The sequence below is a fragment of the Gouania willdenowi genome, chromosome 18, assembly GCF_900634775.1.
Source record: "Gouania willdenowi chromosome 18, fGouWil2.1, whole genome shotgun sequence".
Lineage (NCBI taxonomy): Eukaryota > Metazoa > Chordata > Actinopteri > Blenniiformes > Gobiesocidae > Gouania > Gouania willdenowi.
The window spans coordinates 3,921,051-3,941,398 of NC_041061.1; the positions used below are offsets into that span (position 1 = coordinate 3,921,051).

Consider the following 20,348-nt stretch of genomic DNA (forward strand, 5'->3'; position numbering starts at 1 on the left):
GGATGATTGTCCTCTAGATCACAGCTGACCTGGACCTCATGCTCTTCACGGAGACATGTGGGCTTCTCAGGGGGAGGCATGAGCTCTTCAGAAAGAGACTTGAGCTCTTCACGTCTCAGAAAGAGACGTGGGCTCTTCAGAAAGAGACGTGGGCTCTTCAGAAAGAGACGTGGGCTCTTCAGAAAGAGACGTGGGCTCTTCAGAAAGAGACGTGAGATCTTCAGAAAGAGACGTGAGATCTTCAGAAAGAGACGTGGGCTCTTCAGAAAGAGACGTGGGCTCTTCAGAAAGAGACGTGGGCTCTTCAGAAAGAGACGTGGGCTCCTCAGAAAGAGACGTGGGCTCCTCAGGATGAGGCGTGAGCTCCTCAGAGAGGGATGTGGACTCCTCAGGGTGGAAGCAGGTGAAGATCCTCTTCTGCATCCACCTGGTGATTCGGTTCATCCATCTTTTTTTCTTCTTTGGAGATTCCTCCACCTTCACTGCTGACTCTGGAACAGGATGATTGTCCTCTAGATCACAGCTGACCTGGACCTCATGCTCTTCACAGAGACATGTGGGCTTCTCAGGGGGAGGCATGAGCTCTTCAGAAAGAGACGTGGTCTCCTCAGGTTGAGGCATGAGCTCCTCAGAGAGGGACGTGGACTCCTCAGGCTGGCAGCAGGTGAAGACCCTCTTCTGCATCCACCTGGTGATTCGGTTCATCCGTCTCTTTTTCTTCTTTGGAGATTCCTCCACCTTCACTGCTGACTCTGGAACAGGATGATTGTCCTCTAGATCACAGCTGACCTGGACCTCATGCTCTTCACAGAGACTTGTGGGCTTCTCAGGGGGAGGCATGAGCTCTTCAGAAAGAGACGTGGACTCCTCAGGCTGGCAGCAGGTGAAGACCCTCTTCTGCATCCACCTGGTGATTCGGTTCATCCGTCTCTTTTTCTTCTTTGGAGATTCCTCCACCTTCACTGCTGACACTGGAACAGGATGATTGTCCTCTAGATCACAGCTGACCTGGGCCTCATGCTCCTCACGGAGAGACGTAGAACCCAGTAGTGATGTTGAGTGGTGGCTGATGGCTCCAATGGTCTTTGCCTCTTCCATCATCTTTGCTGATCTATGAAATGAAATCATAAAATTATCTTCAAAACAGCCCAAAGAAGCAGAATAGATTCTAATTCATCGTTTTACAGGATTTTTTTCCCCATCAATACTTCTAAATTGAGCGGGAAAAAATACTTTTGAAATGATTGATTATGAATGATTTACTTACTTGATGTAGAACAGAACATAGGCCTGATGGTTGAGGACAGTATCGATGTCTTTTATAGACACTCTAGAGTCGTTCATCTTATACCACTGGCCGTCACTAGCCTGTAAAACACACACACACTCAGCTATAGCTCTCAAATGACGTTTACACAAGCCAGGGTTGAGGTCAATTATCAATGATGATTAATTACATTTATGGCGTAATTATATCTTGTAATTTAGTTTAGATAACTAACTTTGTAACTGTAATTGCCATGAAAATTCCAGAAAAATTGTCAATTGTAATTTAACACAAAACTGGGGAACCATGTTACAGTTCTATATGTACAGTTTTACACATATGTACTTATTAATTAATTAAAAATGCTGGTCACTGTAATCATGTTGAATTGTAATTGAACATGGGTAATTGAGAATGTAATTGTAACTGAAAAATGTAATTGACCCCAACCCTGACACAATTTTCAGCACAGAGCGTAATGATCATCTGGTAAACAAGTGGAATGAAACAGTTTTAGAGCTTCAATAGATTTATTTCTATAGTTTTGATGAATTCCAGTCATCTCCACCTGGTGTAGGACCAAGATTGAGTCTTAATTTTTCAGTTCATGTTTTAATCAAAATCATTTCTATCACCATTTTGTTTTTTTCTGTTATTTTGCGTATTTTGTCTGTTATTTTTATTAATCGGTATATTTGTCTCTTACTTTGTGTGTTTTTGTTGTTGTTTTATGAGAAAAGTGTCTATTTGTACGTTTGCCGTACAGACAACCCCCGGTGCTATTGGTACGGTTGCCGAAGTACAACCACATAGCATCTTAGGTTTAGTCTTAGTCACGTGACCTAAACTGGTCAAAAAGGGGCACTGCGTACAGATAGAATGTCGGTATATTGATACGGCAACCGTACAAATAGCCACTGCTTATTTAGTATGATTATCATTTTTAACTGCAAATAATGATTTCATTTGTTCATTTTCCTCAATCTCTCTTTCTCAAGTACCCCCTGTAGGGCCATTACGTACCCCCATTTTAGAAACACTGGCTTAGCAGGTAAAAAGCACTACCTTAACACAGCAGAAGTAGTGTCCTGAATCAACGCTCTTTCCAGAGTGAACCAGTACAGCGTACAGGCTGTAGATCTGAGGCTCTCCTTCAGTCTGAGACATGAAGGGACGTAGGTCCAAGGACTCTGAGTATTGCACGTGCTGATTAACGAACAAAACAGGAATTAAAAGCAGTCACAAAGCAACAGAATACATGAGATCATCTTCTATTTGCACATAGTGAGGATACCTTTGTGATCTTTCTTCCAGTGAAAGGATCAAATCTCTTGAGACAGAGGCGGAGCACGTTGGAGTTCTGGTCAATTGTGAATGTCTTTGTGGCAGTGACCATGTGTTCACATCTAATGGAAGGAAATCATTGTTTCATTAGTTTGCTGGAAAACTACTATGATTATAAGAAGAAAAAAAGCAGACATTTGGTAAAGAATCATTCACTGACTTTGAGCACTTGTAAGCATTATCACCACCCAGCTGGTCTGGCTTAACAAACTGCTCCATTGCCTCAGACACACTGGAAGCTGTCTGCATGGGAAGAAAAATAACACTTTTTAACTCATCACGTTCCGATGAACAAATCTTTAAACGTTCATCAGATAAAATGGAACAATCCAACTAATTACCTGAATTTCCAGATTCATATCCAGAAATTGATCAAATGTGTCTGAAACTGCTTCACATTTGAAACATTTCACTGAAAAAGGAAAAAAAAAACCATCAATCAATGCCATGTATGTAGTTGAGTCAAGTTATGAAAACACAAACAATATGTTGGAGTATAAAAAAGTCACAAATATTTTACCTCTGGAGCGCAAATAGCCTCCAAATACTTGCTCGATGAACGTGTTTTCCTGCGTTTGCCCGTCCAGTCTATCAGAAGCACAAAACATGGTGTCAAACAACAATTAACATGTGTCTTAATATCAACGTTAGGGTCAATTATAATTATCATCACGTAATTGCTAATTAAGTTTAGATAATTGACTTTGTAATTGTAAATACCATGAAAATTTGACACAGATGTTTCATATCAAGTTTTCCCACATTTTACCAAATAAAATGTGTATTAAAACCTATATTTTTATTGATTAGGAAGCCGAACAAGGTCGTCAATAGATAAGTAAGAAATTAGATGATAGATGTTTGTTTTTAGTGTATTTTACAGATGATTCATGACCTGTTAGCATAAAAGATGCTAACAGGTCAGATTATTTATTACAGGCTCAGTAATTGTAATTGAGAACACAATTGTAATTGACTTTCTGAGGATGAAAAATGATTGTAATTCAATTGGAATTGTAAAAAAGTGCTGGTCTCAGTCATCGTAATTGAATTATGTATTTGAACATCGATAATTGAAAAGATAATTGTAACTGAAAAATGTAATTGAGCCCAACCCTGCTTGATAGACTTTCTCACAGATAATTAGTCTCCTAAAATGTTCACTGTTACAGTGCAAGTGAGAAAAGGAGGACGTACAGACAAACTGAAAACTATGGTAGATAAAATAACCGTACACATGCACAAACACACCCTTAAAAGTACAATCTATGTTCTTCTGTTGCCATGGCGACAGACGTTTGTTTTTATTGACTTTCCAAAGTAATGACTTTATGTGACTCAACTGTAATGTTAAACCTTGTTATGTCCCAGCTCTATGCTGGACAGCTGAATGAAACTTACTTGGTTCCAGGTAAACAGGACTGTTGCATAGCATTCACTATGTGTCTCACAAACTCATGGGAATCCTCCTGTTCATGATACTGGATGTGTTTTACAATCCCTGCAATTAAAAAAACAACACATCTTAGTAAACTAAACACAAGAAAAGTTGAGTTTGATGTCGTCTTAGTAAAAACTTTACCTGAAAGGAAAAGCTTCAATATTCTAGCTTTGCTGGAGTCACTTACCTTTGAGTGCCTTGAACACACCAGTAGGCTGGATGACTTTCCCAGAGTTTTCAAAAACCTGTAGGATGTGGTTCTGCATGGTGCACGTCATACAGAACCCTGGCTTGTGATGACCTACAAAAATAAAAGATGAGCAATTAGAGGAATTAGCCTGGAAAGGAGCACATAGATATACCAAAAGTGATCAACAATGGTGTAGAAGTTGTTAAAAAGAGTGAAAACAGATGAGTAAATCAGAAACGTACACGTCGTGGAGCGCTGCCTGGTCAGCATGTAATTAGCCAATGGAGGCGTGTAGGTGAGGCATTGCAGAGCTGAGTTGAGATAGCAGGTGTTCCCCATGTTCTGCAGACCTGCACCGATGTCATGGACCTGGGTCCAGTTTAGGATGAGCTGGTCAGGAGAGAACTGGACCGTCTGGGGCAATTCAATGTCAGATCCACTGTTCATAGCTGAACACACAAAGCACATGTAATTACAATACAATTACATTCCACTTTTTCAACCTGATTTAAGTGCATAGCACCATCTATATTTAGCTATAATTGAAAGCAGTTACATGCAGGTTTGGGCTCAATTATAATTATTTTAAATAATCTTGTTGCTGTCATGATCGTAGTTAAATAGTAATTGATTTAGATAATTGACTTTGCAATTGTAATTGCCATGAAAATTATATAAAAAATTGTCAGTTTTAATTTAGTGCATGTTTTATATCAAGCTTTCCCACAGTTTACCATTAAAAAAACAATATAAATGTAGGGGTATACTGACACTACAAAGGCTCAGACGCCCACACCAAAAATATTAAAACCTATCTTTTCATTGATTAATAAGCCTAACAAGGTAATCAATAAATAGGAAATAAATGAGATGATAAATAATTGTTATTAGTGTATTTTACAGCTGATTTAAGAGTCATTATCATAAGAGATGCTAACAGGAAGGTTAACGTTTATTAGGTTATTTATTTCAGGCTCAGTAATTGTGATTAATTGTAATTGAACTTTAGTAATTGAGAACGTAATTGTAATGGATTTTATGTGGATAAAAAAATGAAATTATAACTGAAAAATGTAATTGACCTCAACCCTGGTTGTTGCTATTAATAGTATTTTTTCTCTCTCAGTGCATTTGTTTTCAGTGTCATTTTGTTTATTTTGTTGTTGTATTTCTGTTATTTTTATTATCCAGAATATTTTTCTCTGAATTTGTCATTTTGAGTTGTTGGTAATATTTTGTACGATTATCATTTTTAACTAAAATAAACATTACAAAACCCCATATTTTTTTATACTTTTTTGTGTTAATTTTCCTCTCTTTCTATTTCTCAAGTACCCCCCTGTAGTGCCATTGCGTACCCTTAGGGGTACACGTACCCCCATTTGAGAAACACTGCCATAGAGCATGTACAGAGAAACTCCTTCTTTAAAAGTTTATACCAACCAGTCAAGACACCTCCATAAAAACAGTAGAAAAAGCACAGACATAGCAGCTGTAAGAGAAAGAAATGTTACTAACTTTTAGGAGCCACTTCTTTCAAACTCCACTAAGAAAGGACCAAGTGTTTAGTCCATGAACCCAGGACCTTCTTGTTAGGCAGAAGTGCTAACCAAAACACCACTGTGCTCCCAAATGTGTAGACAATATTAGACAATTTTATGTTAAAAATAGACTAGATTTAAATAGTGATTTTATGACAAAGTAGTTCCCACGCACTTTAAATATTATAATTATTACTCACTTTAGCTACAAATGTTGTTCACTGAGGACACTTGCTTTGTAGAAAATTAGATCCACTTTAGTTGTTTTTAAAAGTCTTTTGGGCACTCACTGCTGAAGATACTTCCCTTTCAACTTGTATGAGCTGGTCTGCAAAGCTTCTATGCTGCTTTCATCTTGTCTGAGTTACCATGACTACCTGTCAACAATGAGCTGTACTGCAAAGCTTCTATGCAGCTTTCATCTTATCTGAGTTACCATGACTACCTGTCAACAATGAGCTGTACTGCAAAGCTTCTATGCAGCTTTCATCTTATCTGAGTTACCATGACGACCCAGAGTCAACGCCAGGCAGCATTAACCAGGGGGGGCATTAAGAAAATTGTGGGTGGGGGCAATCTGAAAATGCGGGGGGCACAAAAACCAAAAACACTCAGTTCAGGGTAGCGCCCCCCCCCCTCCAAACCCGGGAACATTGAATAAACGTTTATCTGTTTAAAGAATAAACAGGTCAAAACAAGCTTTTTTCTGTTTTAAAATTAAATCTGGTTCTGTTTGTATTATATTTGGATATTTAAGGGAAACTATGACGACAGCTTCATGTTTTAATCTCACCACACAGAACGACCAACAGACGGACTTTTATTCTGCTGCGTTTATTAAAAATGATCTTGTATCATATTGTCCTCCTCACACTGATGACAGAGGTGTCATTTGTTAAATAGTTATTGATGCTGGAAATCTGAATCTGTGAATATTATATTATATTATATATATATATTATTATATAGTTTTATTAAAAAAATTAAATGTTTGTATAGTTTTGACATTTTGTAATTGTTTGTGTAGTTTTAATGGAGTTTAATGATATTTTATTTATGTTTTTGTAGATTTAATGTAGTTTTATGACATTTTGTTAATGTTTGTGTAGTTTTAATGTAGTTTTATGACATTTTATAATAGTTTGTATAGTTTTAATGTAGTTTTATGATATTTTGTAATAGTTTTTGTAGTTTTAATGTAGTTTTATAATATTTTATTAATGTTTGTATAGTTTTAATGTAGTTTTATGAGATTTTAATAATGTTTGTATAGTTTTAATGGAGTTTTATGACATTTTATTAATGTTTGTATAGTTTTAATGTAATTTTATGATATTTTATTAATGTTTGTATAGTTTTAATCGAGTTTTATGACATTTTATTAATAGTTTGTGTAGTTGTAATGTAGTTTTATGATATTTTATTAATGTTTGTATAGTTTTAATATAGTTTTATGATATTTTATATATGTTTGTATAGTTTTAATGTAGTTTTATGACATTTTATTAATGTTTGTTTAGTTTTAATGTAGTTTTATGACATTTTATTAATGTTTGTATAGTTTTAATGGAGTTTTATGACATTTTATTAATGTTTGTATAGTTTTAATGTAGTTTTATGACATTTTATTAATAGTTTGTGTAGTTGTAATGTAGTTTTATGATATTTTATTAATGTTTGTATAGTTTTAATGTAGTTTTATGACATTTTATTAATGTTTGTATAGTTTTAATGGAGTTTTATGACATTTTATTAATGTTTGTATAGTTTTAATGTAGTTTTATGATATTTTTTAATGTTTGTATAGTTTTAATGTAGTTTTATGATATTTTATATATGTTTGTGTAGTTTTATGATATTTTATGTTTGTATAGTTTTAATGTAGTTTTATGATATTTTATATATGTTTGTATAGTTTTAATGTAGTTTTATGAGATTTTAATAATTTTTTTTTATAGTTTTAATGTAGTTTTATGACATTTTGTAATAGTTTGTATAGTTTTAATGTAGTTTTATGACATTTTGTAATAGTTTGTATAGTTTTAATGTAGTTTTATGATATTTTGTAATAGTTTGTATAGTTTTAATGTAGTTTTATGATGTTTTATTATTGTTTGTATAGTTTTAATGTAGTTTTATGATATTTTGTAATAGTTTGTATAGTTTTAATGTAGTTTTATGACATTTTGTAATAGTTTGTATAGTTTCAATGTAGTTTTATGATATTTTGTAATAGTTTGTATAGTTTTAATGTAGTTTTATGATGTTTTATTATTGTTTGTATAGTTTTAATGTAGTTTAATGATATTTTGTAATAGTTTGTATAGTTTTAATGTAGTTTTATCATATTTTATATATGTTTGTATAGTTATAATGTAGTTTTATGATATTTTATTAATGTTTGTATAGTTTTAATATAGTTTTATGATATTTTATTAATGTTTGTATAGTTTTAATGTAGTTTTATGACATTTTATTAATGTTTGTATAGTTTTAATGGAGTTTTATGACATTTTATTAATGTTTGTATAGTTTTAATGTAGTTTTATGATATTTTATTAATGTTTGTATAGTTTTAATGTAGTTTTATGACATTTTATTAATGTTTGTATAGTTTTAATGGAGTTTTGACATTTTATTAATAGTTTGTGTAGTTGTAATGTAGTTTTATGACATTTTATTAATAGTTTGTGTAGTTGTAATGTAGTTTTATGATATTTTATTAATGTTTGTATAGTTTTAATATAGTTTTATGATATTTTATATATGTTTGTATAGTTTTAATGTAGTTTTATGACATTTTATTAATGTTTGTTTAGTTTTAATGTAGTTTTATGACATTTTATTAATGTTTGTGTAGTTGTAATGGAGTTTTATGATATTTTATTAATGTTTGTATAGTTTTAATGTAGTTTTATGACATTTTATTAATGTTTGTATAGTTTTAATGGAGTTTTATGACATTTTATGAATGTTTGTATAGTTTTAATGGAGTTTTATGACACTTTGTCATAGTTTGTGTAGTTGTTTTGTAGTTTTATGACATTTTGTAATAGTTTGTGTAGTTTTAATGTAGTTTTATATTTTATATATGTTTGTATAGTTTTAATGTAGTTTTATGACATTTTATATATGTTTGTATAGTTTTAATGTAGTTTTATGATATTTTATATATGTTTGCATAGTTTTAATGTAGTTTTATGATATTTTATATATGTTTGTATAGTTTTAATGTAGCTTTATGACATTTTATTAATGTTTGTACAGTTTAAATGTAGTTTTATGACATTTTATTAATAGTTTGTGTAGTTGTAATGTAGTTTTATGATATTTTATTGATGTTTGTATAGTTTTAATGCAGTTTTATGATATTTTTGTAATAGTGTGTGTAGTTGTAATGTAGTTTTATGATATTTTGTAATAGTTTGTGTAGTTGTAATGTAGTTTTATGATATTTTATTAATGTTTGTATAGTTTTAATGTAATTTTATGATGTTTTGTAATAGTAGCATCCAAGGTGTCCACTCCATTCCATGCTCCAGGTGGTCTCGTCGCGTGGGCTGTCAGGCTCGGACTGGGCATCGGGGTCGCAGCAGCACTCGCAGACGGGATAGAATTGTACGGGTAAGTTTGTTGCTGAGATGTGTAATACGATGTGCATAGTGTGCATACCTGTAGGTTAGCGGTGGTGCTCTTGCTGTTTGATGTGTTGACATTGCGTCCCTCTGTCGTCGGTATGTTGTCTGGACCGGGACACTGGTGAATGTCTCCAGATAGCAATAAGGAAATGTCCACAATAAACAAAAGACTTTGTTGTTGTTTTAGTCCTGTCTTGGTTGGTTGTAAAGGAACGGGTGAATAGATGTTGCTAGTAGAGCATGCTTTACCAAACCAAAGTGTTTATCTGCTTCTATCAGAATCAGAAACAACTTTATTGACCAAGTAATGTATTGAATACACACGAGGAATTTGTCTTGGTGAACTGTGCTCTCTCTGATAGTGTAAACATTAAATAATAACAATCAACTAGAATAAAGAAAATAAATAAAAAAGAAGTATAACATAAATATAAAGAGTAGTTAGACTAATATGTGCAAACTAAATAAAATAACAAGATAATAATAATAGTAATAATAATGAAATGAAATAAAAATACAATAATAATAATAAGATAATAGTGCAGTAGTACATTGATGAGTAGTGCAGGTGAACATTTAAATGAAAATATTATGTCCATGAACATTCTCAGTGACAGGTTGATCCAGGGTTGTTATGTTTAGTTCCAGGTTATTTCACAGTAACAGAAACAGGTCTGACACTCAATGACTGTGTAGTGTTGATCACAGCGACAGCCTGGGGGAAGAAACTGTGTTTATGGCGGGTAGTTTTGGCGTACAGTGATCTGTAGCGTCTGCCGGAGGGGAGGAGTTTAAACAGATTGTGTGCAGGGTGTGAGGGGTCTGCAGTGATGCTACCTGCCCGTTTCCTGACCCTGGACAGGTATAAGTCTTGGATGGAGGACAGATCAACAACAATGATCTTTTCTGCAGTCCTGATTATCCTTTGTAGTCTGTGTTTGTCTAGTTTGGTTGTAGATCCAAACCAGACAGTGATGGAGGTGCACAGAACAGACTGAATGATGGAGGTGTAGAACATGATCAGCAGCTTCTGGAGCAGATTGAACTTCCTCAGCTGACACAGGAAGTACATCCTCTGCTGTGCCTTTTTTCTGGTTGTGTCTATGTGGGAGGTCCACTTCAGGTCCTGTGAGATTGTGGATCCCAGGAACCAGAAGGAGTCCACGGTAGCCACTTTGCTATTCAGAATGGTAAGGGCGGGGGAGTGGAGGGGGATTTCTCCTGAAGTCCACTGTCATCTCCACAGTGTTGAGCGGGTTCAGTTCCAGATGGTTCTGCCTGCACCAGAGAGCCAGCTGTTCCACCTCACGCCTGAAGGCAGACTCGTCCCCATCCCTGATGAGACCGATGACGGTGGTGTCGTCTGCAAACTTCAGGAGTTTCACAGAGGGGTCCCCTGAGGTGCAGTCATTGATGTAGAGGGAGAATAGAAGTGGGGAGAGAACACACCCCTGGGGGGCACCAGTGCTGAGTGACCGGGTGCTAGATGTGATGCTTCCTAGCCTTACTTGCTGCTTCCTGTCAGACAGGAAGTTGGTGATCCACTGACAGGTGGAGGCCGGCACTCTTAAAAGGGTCAGCCAAGAGGGTCAGTGACATCCATGCTCTCTGTTTACCCGTTGTGTGCTCAGCTTTTCCAGGTGATGTGAGAATCATTCTGAGACCCAACGTGGTCTTTGTGCTGAAGGTGGTGGGCTCATGTTCTCCCATTGACCTTTTGGCCTTTTCTGCCTCACAGGGTGAGCTGTGGCTGAATGTTATGTCCAGTTCATGCAGTCCACACTTATATGGATATGATGAGGAGCCTCAGGAGGAGCGATCAGCTGTTCATCTTCTGGGCCAATCCCCACAAAGGGCAGCCTGTTACTAAGCAATGCCTGTCACAATGGGTGGTGGAGGCTATTGCTTTGGCTTACTCGAGAAGGGTCTGCAGCCGCCTACGGGTCTTCGTGCACACTCGACTCGGGGTCTTGCCACATCCTGGGCTTTGTTCAGGGGAGTGTCTGTCCAGGACATCTGTGCGGTGGTGAGTTGGACCTCGCCCCTCACGTTTGTCTGCTTTTACATGCTGGACATTTTACTGTCTTGATGTTATCAGACTTCAGCACTGGGGGCTATACTGCTCGATAAGCATGTCTGCACTGCGGGAGTTTCCATATTCATTAGTGAGACATCTCACTAAATATTATGAAATAGAACTTTGGGTTATGTACAGTATATAACCCCGGTTCTATGAAAATATGAGTGAGATGACTCCCCAGACAATCCTTCTTGCTCGAACAAAGGCTTATATTGAATGGTGCGTATCTGTTCATGTCCTCCTTTTATAGGAGGTGGGTGGATCCCTAGAGGACGGACGCACTTCACCGGCCAATCAGGATTGGCAGATTGAAATAATGCTTCTGAGGAATGCAGACAGAGGTTGCATCCCATAGTGAGACATCTCACTCATATTACTCCTAGAACCAGGGTTCTATACATAAGCTACAGTTTTCTTCCAGCCTTAACCTCTCACTGTCTCTTATAGGGTGCTGTCACTCATTTTTGGGAGCCTGCCGTGGTTTCCTCTATGTAAGTACTGTATAAAATACATGATCAACTATTTTTCTAGAGTGAAAATACCAGAACCTTGATCATGTGATCAAGTCCATCAGGTGTAATTCTTTGTCTCCTTTCACTTTTTAAAGGTTGCCATGTTTGATGAAATGTTGTGTGTTGCTGTGCTGAGTGTTGCTGCTGTGGAGGTCTAAGGTGACTGTTTATTGATGTGGTGAGTACATAGTCTGTGAAAATATCACTTCATCACAATCTGTTATTTACACATTTTATTACATCGTGACAAGCACCGCAGAACAAAACTATGCTGCAGGGTTGGGGCTCAATTACATTTTTCACTTACAATTACAATTCAATTACCATTACAGTGACTGATGATTATATATCCTCAGGAAGTCAATTACAATTATATTCTGAATTTACTAAAGTTAAATTACAATGAATCACAATTACTAAGGCTGAAATAAATAAGCTAATAAAAGGTAGCCTTCCTCTTGTGTTAGCCTTCTGTTAGCATCTCTTATGACAACAGGTCCTAAATCAGCTGTAAAATACACTAAAAACACATATCTATCATCTCATTTATTTCATATTTATTGGTTACCTTGTTAGGCTTCCTAATCATTGTAAATACATGTTTTAATATTTTTGGTGCATCTGAGCCTTTATTGTGTCCCTAGATTTTTATATTTCCCCAGATTTTAATTCATTTTAATGATAAAATGTGGGACAGTTTGATATGAAACACATTTTAATAATTGTTTATTACAGTTGTGTAAATTTTTACATAGAACTGTTAATTACAATTACACCATGATTGTAATTTATTGTCAATTACATGATTACAATTATAATTGACCCCAACCCTGCAATGCTGATCACCATTACTTTGCTTCAAATTATTATTATTATTATTTTTTTTCACACTTACCAATTAGTTGGTGTCATATTGGTTCCATTAAAGCAGTCATTGTTAAATATGGACACGTTTACCACGAGAATAGGAAGCTACTGCAGATTCTAGACTTAAAATATACAATCCTAATTATTTTAGTCTTTAATGACTTTACAATTTTAAAGTGTAAAATGATAAATATTCACTGCTCAGCACAGCTAACAGTGCTATATTGGCAGAGCTACAGTATGACCTTTGAACTGTTTGAATTGGGATCTTTACATGTGATTTATACAGTGGGGCAAAAAAAAAGTATTCAGTCAACCACCAATTGTGCAAGTTCTCCCTCTTAAAGAGATGAGAGGCCTGTAATTTTCATCATAGGTAAACCTCAACTATGAGAGACTAAATGAAAAAAAAACATCCAGAAAATCACATTGTAGGATTTTTAATGAATTTATTTGTTAATTATGAGGACACTTGCTGGGACAAGCAGGAAGGGTGGGTGTGAAGGGAACGCCAAAGAGTGAGGGGAGAGAAATGATTGTTTCATGTTTTATGTAGTTTTATGACATTTTATTAATGTTTGTATAGTTTTAATGTAGTTTTATGATAATTTGTAATAGTTTGTGTAGTTTTTTGATGTGAGTTACTTTTACATAGTTCTGTTCTATAGACATCCCATAGTGAGACATCTCACTCATATTACTCCTAGAACCAGGGTTCTATACATAAGCTACAGTTTTCTTCCAGCCTTAACCTCTCACTGTCTCTTATAGGATGCTGTCACTCATTTTTGGGAGCCTGCCGTGGTTTCCTCTATGTAAGTACTGTATAAAATACATGATCAACTAATTTTTTAGAGTGAAAATACCAGAACCTTGATCATGTGATCAAGTCCATCAGGTGTAATTCTTTGTCTCCTTTCACTTTTTAAAGGTTGCCAAGTTTGATGAAATGTTGTGTGTTGCTGTGCTGAGTGTTGCTGCTGTGGAGGTCTAAGGTGACTGTTTATTGATGTGGTGAGTACATAGTCTGTGAAAATATCACTTCATCACAATCTGTTATTTACACATTTTATTACATCATGACAAGCACTGCAGAACAAAACTATGCTGCAGGGTTGGAAATGATTGAGAAATGATTGTTTCAAGTCCATCCATCAGAAGAAAACAAAGACAAAGATTTATCCTCACTGAGGATTGATTTGAGTCTGCCACTCGGGCGTTATTGTTCAAACAGCCGCACTGCAGAAGCACCTGCTTTGCCAAACGGGGGCAGAAACGTTGACTTCAGAGTCATTTGTCTTTTAAACATTATTCCTTGTCAGACTCCTCCTCAGGCTCACGGAGCCAGGTGAAGAAAGCTGTGACCGACTTCAACACGACACCTCTTCCTGTTTGCTCCGCAGGGTCTTTACTCGTCTCCCACTTGTAGAAGGCCTCCTCTTTAATAATGTCCTCATCGTACAAGGTGTCGAAGAACATACACAGCAGATCTGCAGAAACAAGATGCAAAGGTCAGTTGTTAGGAGCAGAACTGTGGATTTCTGTCAGTAAGTCCACTTTGTACCAATAAAGTCCTTAGAAATCTACAGACATTTTAAATGTAAATGAACAAACATATGTACAACGGCGTATTAGGGCCACATTAAAATAAAATACAATAAAAATCTGGGCACTACAGGATTAAAGTCAGAATATTTCAAGAATAAAGTTTTATGAGTAAAGTGGTATTTTAATAAAATGGTAATAGTATTTTTCCTCCTGGTAAATAATAAAAGAACACTTACTAGCAGGCTCCTCCATGTGTACCATCATGGCCTGCAGGGCATACAGAGCCTGCAGCTCCTTCTCCTCGTCATTCAGGTATTTCTGCAGCAGCTCGGCTCTTACCATGATCTGCTCAGCAATGGCCTTGTACGGGTGTTCACCTTGGTTTTTAAGAAGAAACAAACAACACGTTAACATGGGGGGAGCACCATTTAGTTTGCCATTAGAGTTTGAAGCTTATGTTATGCTTACATATGATAGCGATCCCGCACACTGAGGCCATCAGTGATCGTACAAAGTGATTAGAAGCAGCCTGCTCCTCATCCAAATTAGCCTGAAAATGAGCAAGAAATGTTTCAAACACTTGATCAAATAGTGTTTACATTTAGATGAATTCCAGAGTCTGAGCAACGGTCACACACCTCAACCCAGTCCATGATGTGCTTGTTATCAGCCTTGTCTTGAAGCAGTCTGTCCAGCTGTTTGCTGAGTTCTTCTCCACTGAGGAGCTGCTTCTTCACCACTTCCTTTGGCCCCAGCTCCTCTCCTGTGGTGAACTCCACTTTCTGAAAGTTACAAGTCCACATTTAAACCAGGGTTCTACAGTGCAAACCATTGACTCACATTTACACCTAATGGTTCCATAACGTTTTGAATACCTGCTCAGTGACAAACTTGTTCACATCTTTGTCCTCAGGAAGAAAGTCATTCCAATTCAGGCCAGCTTCAATCCACAGATCCCCAACTTTCTTGGGAGTCTAATAAATGAGTAAATAAACAAGTTCAGATGATTAAAAAAACAAGATCAAGTTGAAATATGACCTATTCTTAAAAGCGTTGAGACAATGCAACACATTTTATTTTAGACAAATTCAACCCAGAAACCTTTGTGTACATACCATTCCTTTGCACAGCAGCTGGAGGATCTGTGCCAGCAGCACGCCAGCCTTTCCCAGAGGCACCAGAGGCTTTGAGATCTCCCTGGAACAAACAAAACATTTTTGTTAAGAAAGGGACATTTTGTATTATATTGATTATATTAAAACAGTCGGATTGCAAATGTTTTTCAACTTTTCTCACCTGAAGAGCTGTCCCATAGGGATCCCTCCTTCATGGAGCATAGGGGTGATGAGTTCAGCCAGGTACAGCCACATGTAAGGTATATCAATGGCCATGTCTTCTGTTACCTCCAAGATCTCATGTAGCCTATGACAGCACAGTCAACAATTCAGTGTCAGCCGTTGAGCATCTTTAGTGTGACCCAGGCTTTAAATACATTGTTCTTTGACAGATGCTCACCCTTTGTAGTATTGTTCAGTGGGTAACGTCCCAACTTTCACAAGTTGATGCAGCAACAGGCTCAAGTGTTCCCTGACAGTTGTGCTGCGTTCAAGTGTGGACTCCAGGCCTTGCCGCACAAACACATAAAGCATTGAGGCACTGTTGAGCTCTGCCACGCACTGCAGCGCCTCCTACAGGACCAGGAGAAGACAAACGTTAGTCATGTTCACACTCAACGTGCAGGTAAATGTCCTGCTGTTGTATGTTGGTCAAATTCTTTGAACCTTCAAGTCAGTAATGTGGAGGTATTCATCAATGATGGCTTTGGACTTCTTCTCCATCTCCTCTTCGCTAAGGGAAGGTTTGGGGAGAGAAGGAGGGGGGGTGGGAGCGCTCTCACGCTTAGCTGCAGGAGATACAATTACACACATTAAAGCCAAGGCTCTTTCAATCATATTCATTCCTACAGCAACTTTGGGTCACACACCTGGGAGGTCTTTAACAGGAGCTCTGTCCCTACTTCCTTGGTCTCTGCTGCCTCTGTCCTGGCTGTCTGTCATGCTAGCGACACGAAGCAGAGGTTCATTTGAGACTGGGTTGTCCCCACTTCTGCCACCACGCTCCTGGGACTCCCTGCTGAAGCTTCTCTTGGTGATTGGGTTTCCTTCCCGTCCATCAACACGGCCAGATCTGTCAAAGTGATCCCTGTCTCTGTGATCAGTGTCTGATGAAGACAACAGTGATGAAGTCTGCTGAAGGGCTGAGAAGTGGTTCAGAGTGCTGGTAGCAGGAAGCCCTGACTCTAAAAGGAAGAAGAAAAATAGGACAGATCAGGAGCCAATCTTCCAACCCAAGTCAGTCAACGTATTTGACATTGTTTACCTTGATCTGCACTTGCTGGTTTAGCTTCAGTGCCTCCACTGCAGCCTTTTTCCCAGCTGCGCCACACGCCCTTGCACCCGGCTTTGCCACCAGGAGCCAGCACCAGATTGTTTAAGTCCATACCACCGGACTAGAAGGCAACAGAGAACAGTACATTTTTGAACCAACAACATCCCTATAGAACAAATCAAATGATCTACTTTTTAACAGTTGACTCATTGACGTCACTAGCTTTGCTGACCTTTATGATCTTGTAAAGGCGATTGGTATCGATGGGTCTGTCCTTGGAGATGGGCACCGTGTTCCCACATCCATCATCCTGAGGCTGGCTATTTGGTCCACCGCCCGGTGTATGAGACCCTGGACCTCCCATGCCCCCCCCACAGATTCTACCACCTCCTCCAGAGCTTTCCTTCTTTGACAGGAGCTGCTGGTGGACTTTGATCTGTTCTTGATGCTCTTCCAACTCTGCCTCCTTATGAATCTGGTCAATAGTCTTGGGACCTTGGTCTCCTCTACGGGGCACCCAGCTATTCTGTGATTGGGAAACACAATTAAATAGCAGATATTACAAATGATTGAAAATGGTTTAGTTTCTGGACACGTCACCTTTATTGAGAGCAATAAGTAGGTGTTCAAGATCCAACTTTTTCACTACTGATACAATACTGATATTTCAGCCTGTATTCTGACTCCATATCAGCACAAATTATACATACTCATCATTATCTGATCAGGACACCCCAAGCAATAAGTTTGACATAACTGCTTTTTTTTTATTAGATCTGCAAATAGAAAGAAGCTAAACCATTTACCTTTCTGAGGTCTAGAACATCTTGCAGCATAAAGCGGATTCTGGAAGAGGTCATCTTTTCCTTGATGATTTTGTTCATCTGATTGAAATACTCGTCCATTTGAGGCTGTTGGGGAAATACAACAGACTTAGCAATGACAACTAAGGTATAAACTAGGGCTGGGTATCGCCAGGTACATCGCGATACGGTGCATGTAGATGCTTCATTATTGTACTTACCTTGGCCTTTTCAAAGTCCAGGTCTTTGCCAATGGTGGAGAGAAGTCTGCAGAGACACTCCAGAGACTTTTCGTCATGGTTCTTCAGTAGTTTAACTACACAGGCATGCATAATGGCCTCGGTCAGCATCTTCAGCTTGAAGAGCTCACCAACGAACTTGATGTTGCCCAGTGAGCGGCGGCGGGCAATAACCCTGGCGTTCTCCAGCTCAACCCGCAGACGTTCACGCTCCTCATCCTAACAGGTGACACAAATGATTAAATCTGGGACCCACTCTTGAGGTACAAACCCACTCTTGAGGTACAAACAAATGTGTCATCTTACATCTTTGGCAGCCTCCAGCTCCTTCTGTTTCTTTTCAAAGATCTCATCATCATCCTGGTCTTTCTCAAACTCCTTCTGGCAACGATTGAGTAGGAGATAGAGGAAGTTTGCAGTTTTACCTGGTTTGTCGGCGCTGGGGACTTTCAACTGTTGATGGAATATGGAAGAATATTACTAAAGCTGATTTTATTAGTGGATATGAAACATATTATATATGATTACTTCATCAGTTCCTCATCACCATCATTGACATTCAGTGGCCCAGACCCGTGACACTTAAGAACAATCATCAATGAAGCCAATAGAGACAAAATACCCAAAGACACGCACTCACCCCCATTAGGCCGCGGCACATGTTGGCATAGGCCACAGAGAAGTTTGGTTCCAAGATGGCCTTCTCAGATATCAGGTCAATGGCACCTTTCAGCCTTTCCTCCGTGTCTATTGTTAGTTCAGACACCTGCTTCATTAGCTCTGGAAACTTTTGTGGGGTGAGCTTGTTCAGGATGCTACGCAAATGCTTGAACAGCTCCCCAGTTTTGGCCACCTCAGGATCATTATCCACAACCTCCTCAACACCACGGCTGCAAGAGCTCTTCTTCACCGTAGGTTTCCAGGCTTTGTCAGCTTTGTTTAGTTGCACGTCATAATTTAGAGACATGCTGTGGATGATGATTTTCCTGGGCTCTTTGCGCTGGCCCTGCTGGGAGCGACTGAAACCAGGAGGCTGAAAGAGAGCAAGGGACAAATGTTATTTTAAAGAACTTAACTAAAACATTATCGTCACCAACTGGTCATTCTAATGTTCTTATTTTACTGAATACGGCCCTATTTGGTAACAATTGTGCAATAAAGTCATAAAAAGATCTCATACAGAGTAACAGTTTACAACAGGACAATTGAAACTGGTTTCCCCAAAGTTTTTATTTTCCATAATAAAGATCTAAGATTTGTAAACTATAAAATGAGTGTGAAAAAATAGAGCTGATGCTCACCTCTGTGAAGTCATCCAGAAGGTCCCCAATGGCCTCCTTCTTGTTAAGTTCCTTCATGTTTTTCTTTGGCACAGACATAGCAGCTGTAAGAGAAAGAAATGTTACTACCTTTTAGGAGCCACTTCTTTCAAACTCCACAAAGTAGTTCCAACGCACATTAAATATTATAATTATTACTCACTTTAGCTACAAATGTTGTTCACTGAGGACACCTGCTTTGTAGAAAATTAGATCCACTTTAGTTGTTTTTAAAAGTCTTTTGGGCACTCACTGCTGAAGATACTTCACTTTCAACTTGTATGAGCTGATCTGCAAAGCTTCTATGCTGCTTTCATCTTATCTGAGTTACCATGACTACCTGTCAACAATGAGCTGTTCTGCAAAGCTTTTATGCGGCTTTCATCTTTTCTGAGTTACCATGACGACCCAGAGTCAACGCCAGGCAGCATTAACTGGGGGGGCATTAAGAAAACTGTGGGGGGCACAAAAACACTCAGTTCTGAGTAGCATCCCCCCCCCCCCCCCCCCAAAAAAAATCTGAAAAAATTAGTTGGTTTTTCGGCTTAAAAACCAAACAAGCAGCGTTTTTCTGTTTTAAAATTAAATCTGGTTGTGTTTGTATTATATTTGGATATTTAAGGGAAACTATGACGACAGCTTCATGTTTTAATCTCACCACACAGAACGACAGACAGACGGACTTTTATTCTGATGCGTTTATTAAAAATGATCTTGTATCATATTGTCCTCCTCACACTGATGACAGAGGTGTCATTTGTTAAATAGTTATTGATGCTGGAAATCTGAATCTGTGAATATTATATTATATGTATATATATTATTTTTTATTATTTTATTATAGTTTTATTAAAAAAATTAAATGTTTGTATAGTTTTATGACATTTTGTAATAGTTTGTGTAGGTTCATAGTTTATTAATATTTGTATTGTTTTTATGTCGTTTTATGATCTTTTATTACTGTGTGTATCGTTTTAGTAATGTTTTTTATGACCTTTTATTATGTTTGTGGTCGTTTTAAATGTAGTTTTATGACATTTTGTAATAGTTTTACTAGTTTTTATGTAGTTTTATGACAAATTTTACGTATAGTTTGTATAGTTTTAAATGTAGTTTTATGATATTTTGTAATAGTTTGTATAGTTTTAATGTAGTTTAATGATATTTTGTA

The 20,348-nt window shown here is 37.4% G+C and overlaps 2 protein-coding genes and 1 non-coding gene across 3 annotated transcripts; all 3 read right to left on the reverse strand.

Annotated features, from left to right (window-relative positions):
• Positions 1-1,263: 1,263 nt before the first annotated feature.
• Positions 1,264-6,091, reverse strand: LOC114480549 (ubiquitin carboxyl-terminal hydrolase 42-like). The gene is made up of 10 exons (XM_028474783.1): positions 5,984-6,091; positions 4,485-4,691; positions 4,240-4,353; positions 4,013-4,112; positions 3,132-3,199; positions 2,953-3,023; positions 2,772-2,854; positions 2,562-2,673; positions 2,333-2,473; positions 1,264-1,368 (listed from the first exon to the last, which is right to left on the reverse strand). Exons 2-10 carry the CDS (start codon positions 4,687-4,689, stop codon positions 1,264-1,266), a joined length of 999 nt encoding a protein of 332 aa, XP_028330584.1. The 5' UTR covers positions 4,690-4,691; positions 5,984-6,091.
• Positions 6,092-13,993: 7,902 nt separating this feature from the next.
• Positions 13,994-19,498, reverse strand: LOC114480519 (eukaryotic translation initiation factor 4 gamma 1-like). Its single transcript, XM_028474734.1, has 18 exons — positions 19,341-19,498; positions 19,160-19,242; positions 18,499-18,891; positions 18,165-18,311; positions 17,841-18,077; positions 17,623-17,727; positions 17,049-17,342; positions 16,808-16,937; positions 16,413-16,727; positions 16,210-16,331; positions 15,944-16,116; positions 15,725-15,850; positions 15,544-15,625; positions 15,304-15,402; positions 15,067-15,210; positions 14,897-14,978; positions 14,665-14,805; positions 13,994-14,370 (listed from the first exon to the last, which is right to left on the reverse strand). Exons 2-18 carry the CDS (start codon positions 19,235-19,237, stop codon positions 14,189-14,191), a joined length of 2,850 nt encoding a protein of 949 aa, XP_028330535.1. The 5' UTR covers positions 19,238-19,242; positions 19,341-19,498; the 3' UTR covers positions 13,994-14,188.
• On the reverse strand, positions 18,386-18,462 carry LOC114480899 (small nucleolar RNA SNORD66). The gene has a single exon (XR_003676187.1). It is a non-coding gene; the product is annotated as a small nucleolar RNA SNORD66 (small nucleolar RNA).
• Positions 19,499-20,348: the final 850 nt, after the last annotated feature.

Bases quoted from the DNA above. Each gene is read 5' to 3' on its own strand.
- LOC114480549 (XM_028474783.1), bottom strand. From the start codon at position 4,689: ATGAACAGTGGATCTGACATTGAATTGCCCCAGACGGTCCAGTTCTCT. The intron at 2,674-2,771 runs GTCAGTGAATGA...TCCTTCCATTAG, and splicing joins AATGCTTACAAGTGCTCAAA to ATGTGAACACATGGTCACTG. The intron at 1,369-2,332 runs GTAGTGCTTTTT...TGTGTTTTACAG, and splicing joins ACTACTTCTGCTGTGTTAAG to GCTAGTGACGGCCAGTGGTA.
- LOC114480519 (XM_028474734.1), bottom strand. From the start codon at position 19,237: ATGTCTGTGCCAAAGAAAAACATGAAGGAACTTAACAAGAAGGAGGCC. The intron at 18,312-18,498 runs GTGAGTGCGTGT...TTCCATCAACAG, and splicing joins TGTGCCGCGGCCTAATGGGG to TTGAAAGTCCCCAGCGCCGA. The intron at 16,728-16,807 runs GTAAACAATGTC...TCTTCCTTTTAG, and splicing joins ACCAGCAAGTGCAGATCAAG to AGTCAGGGCTTCCTGCTACC.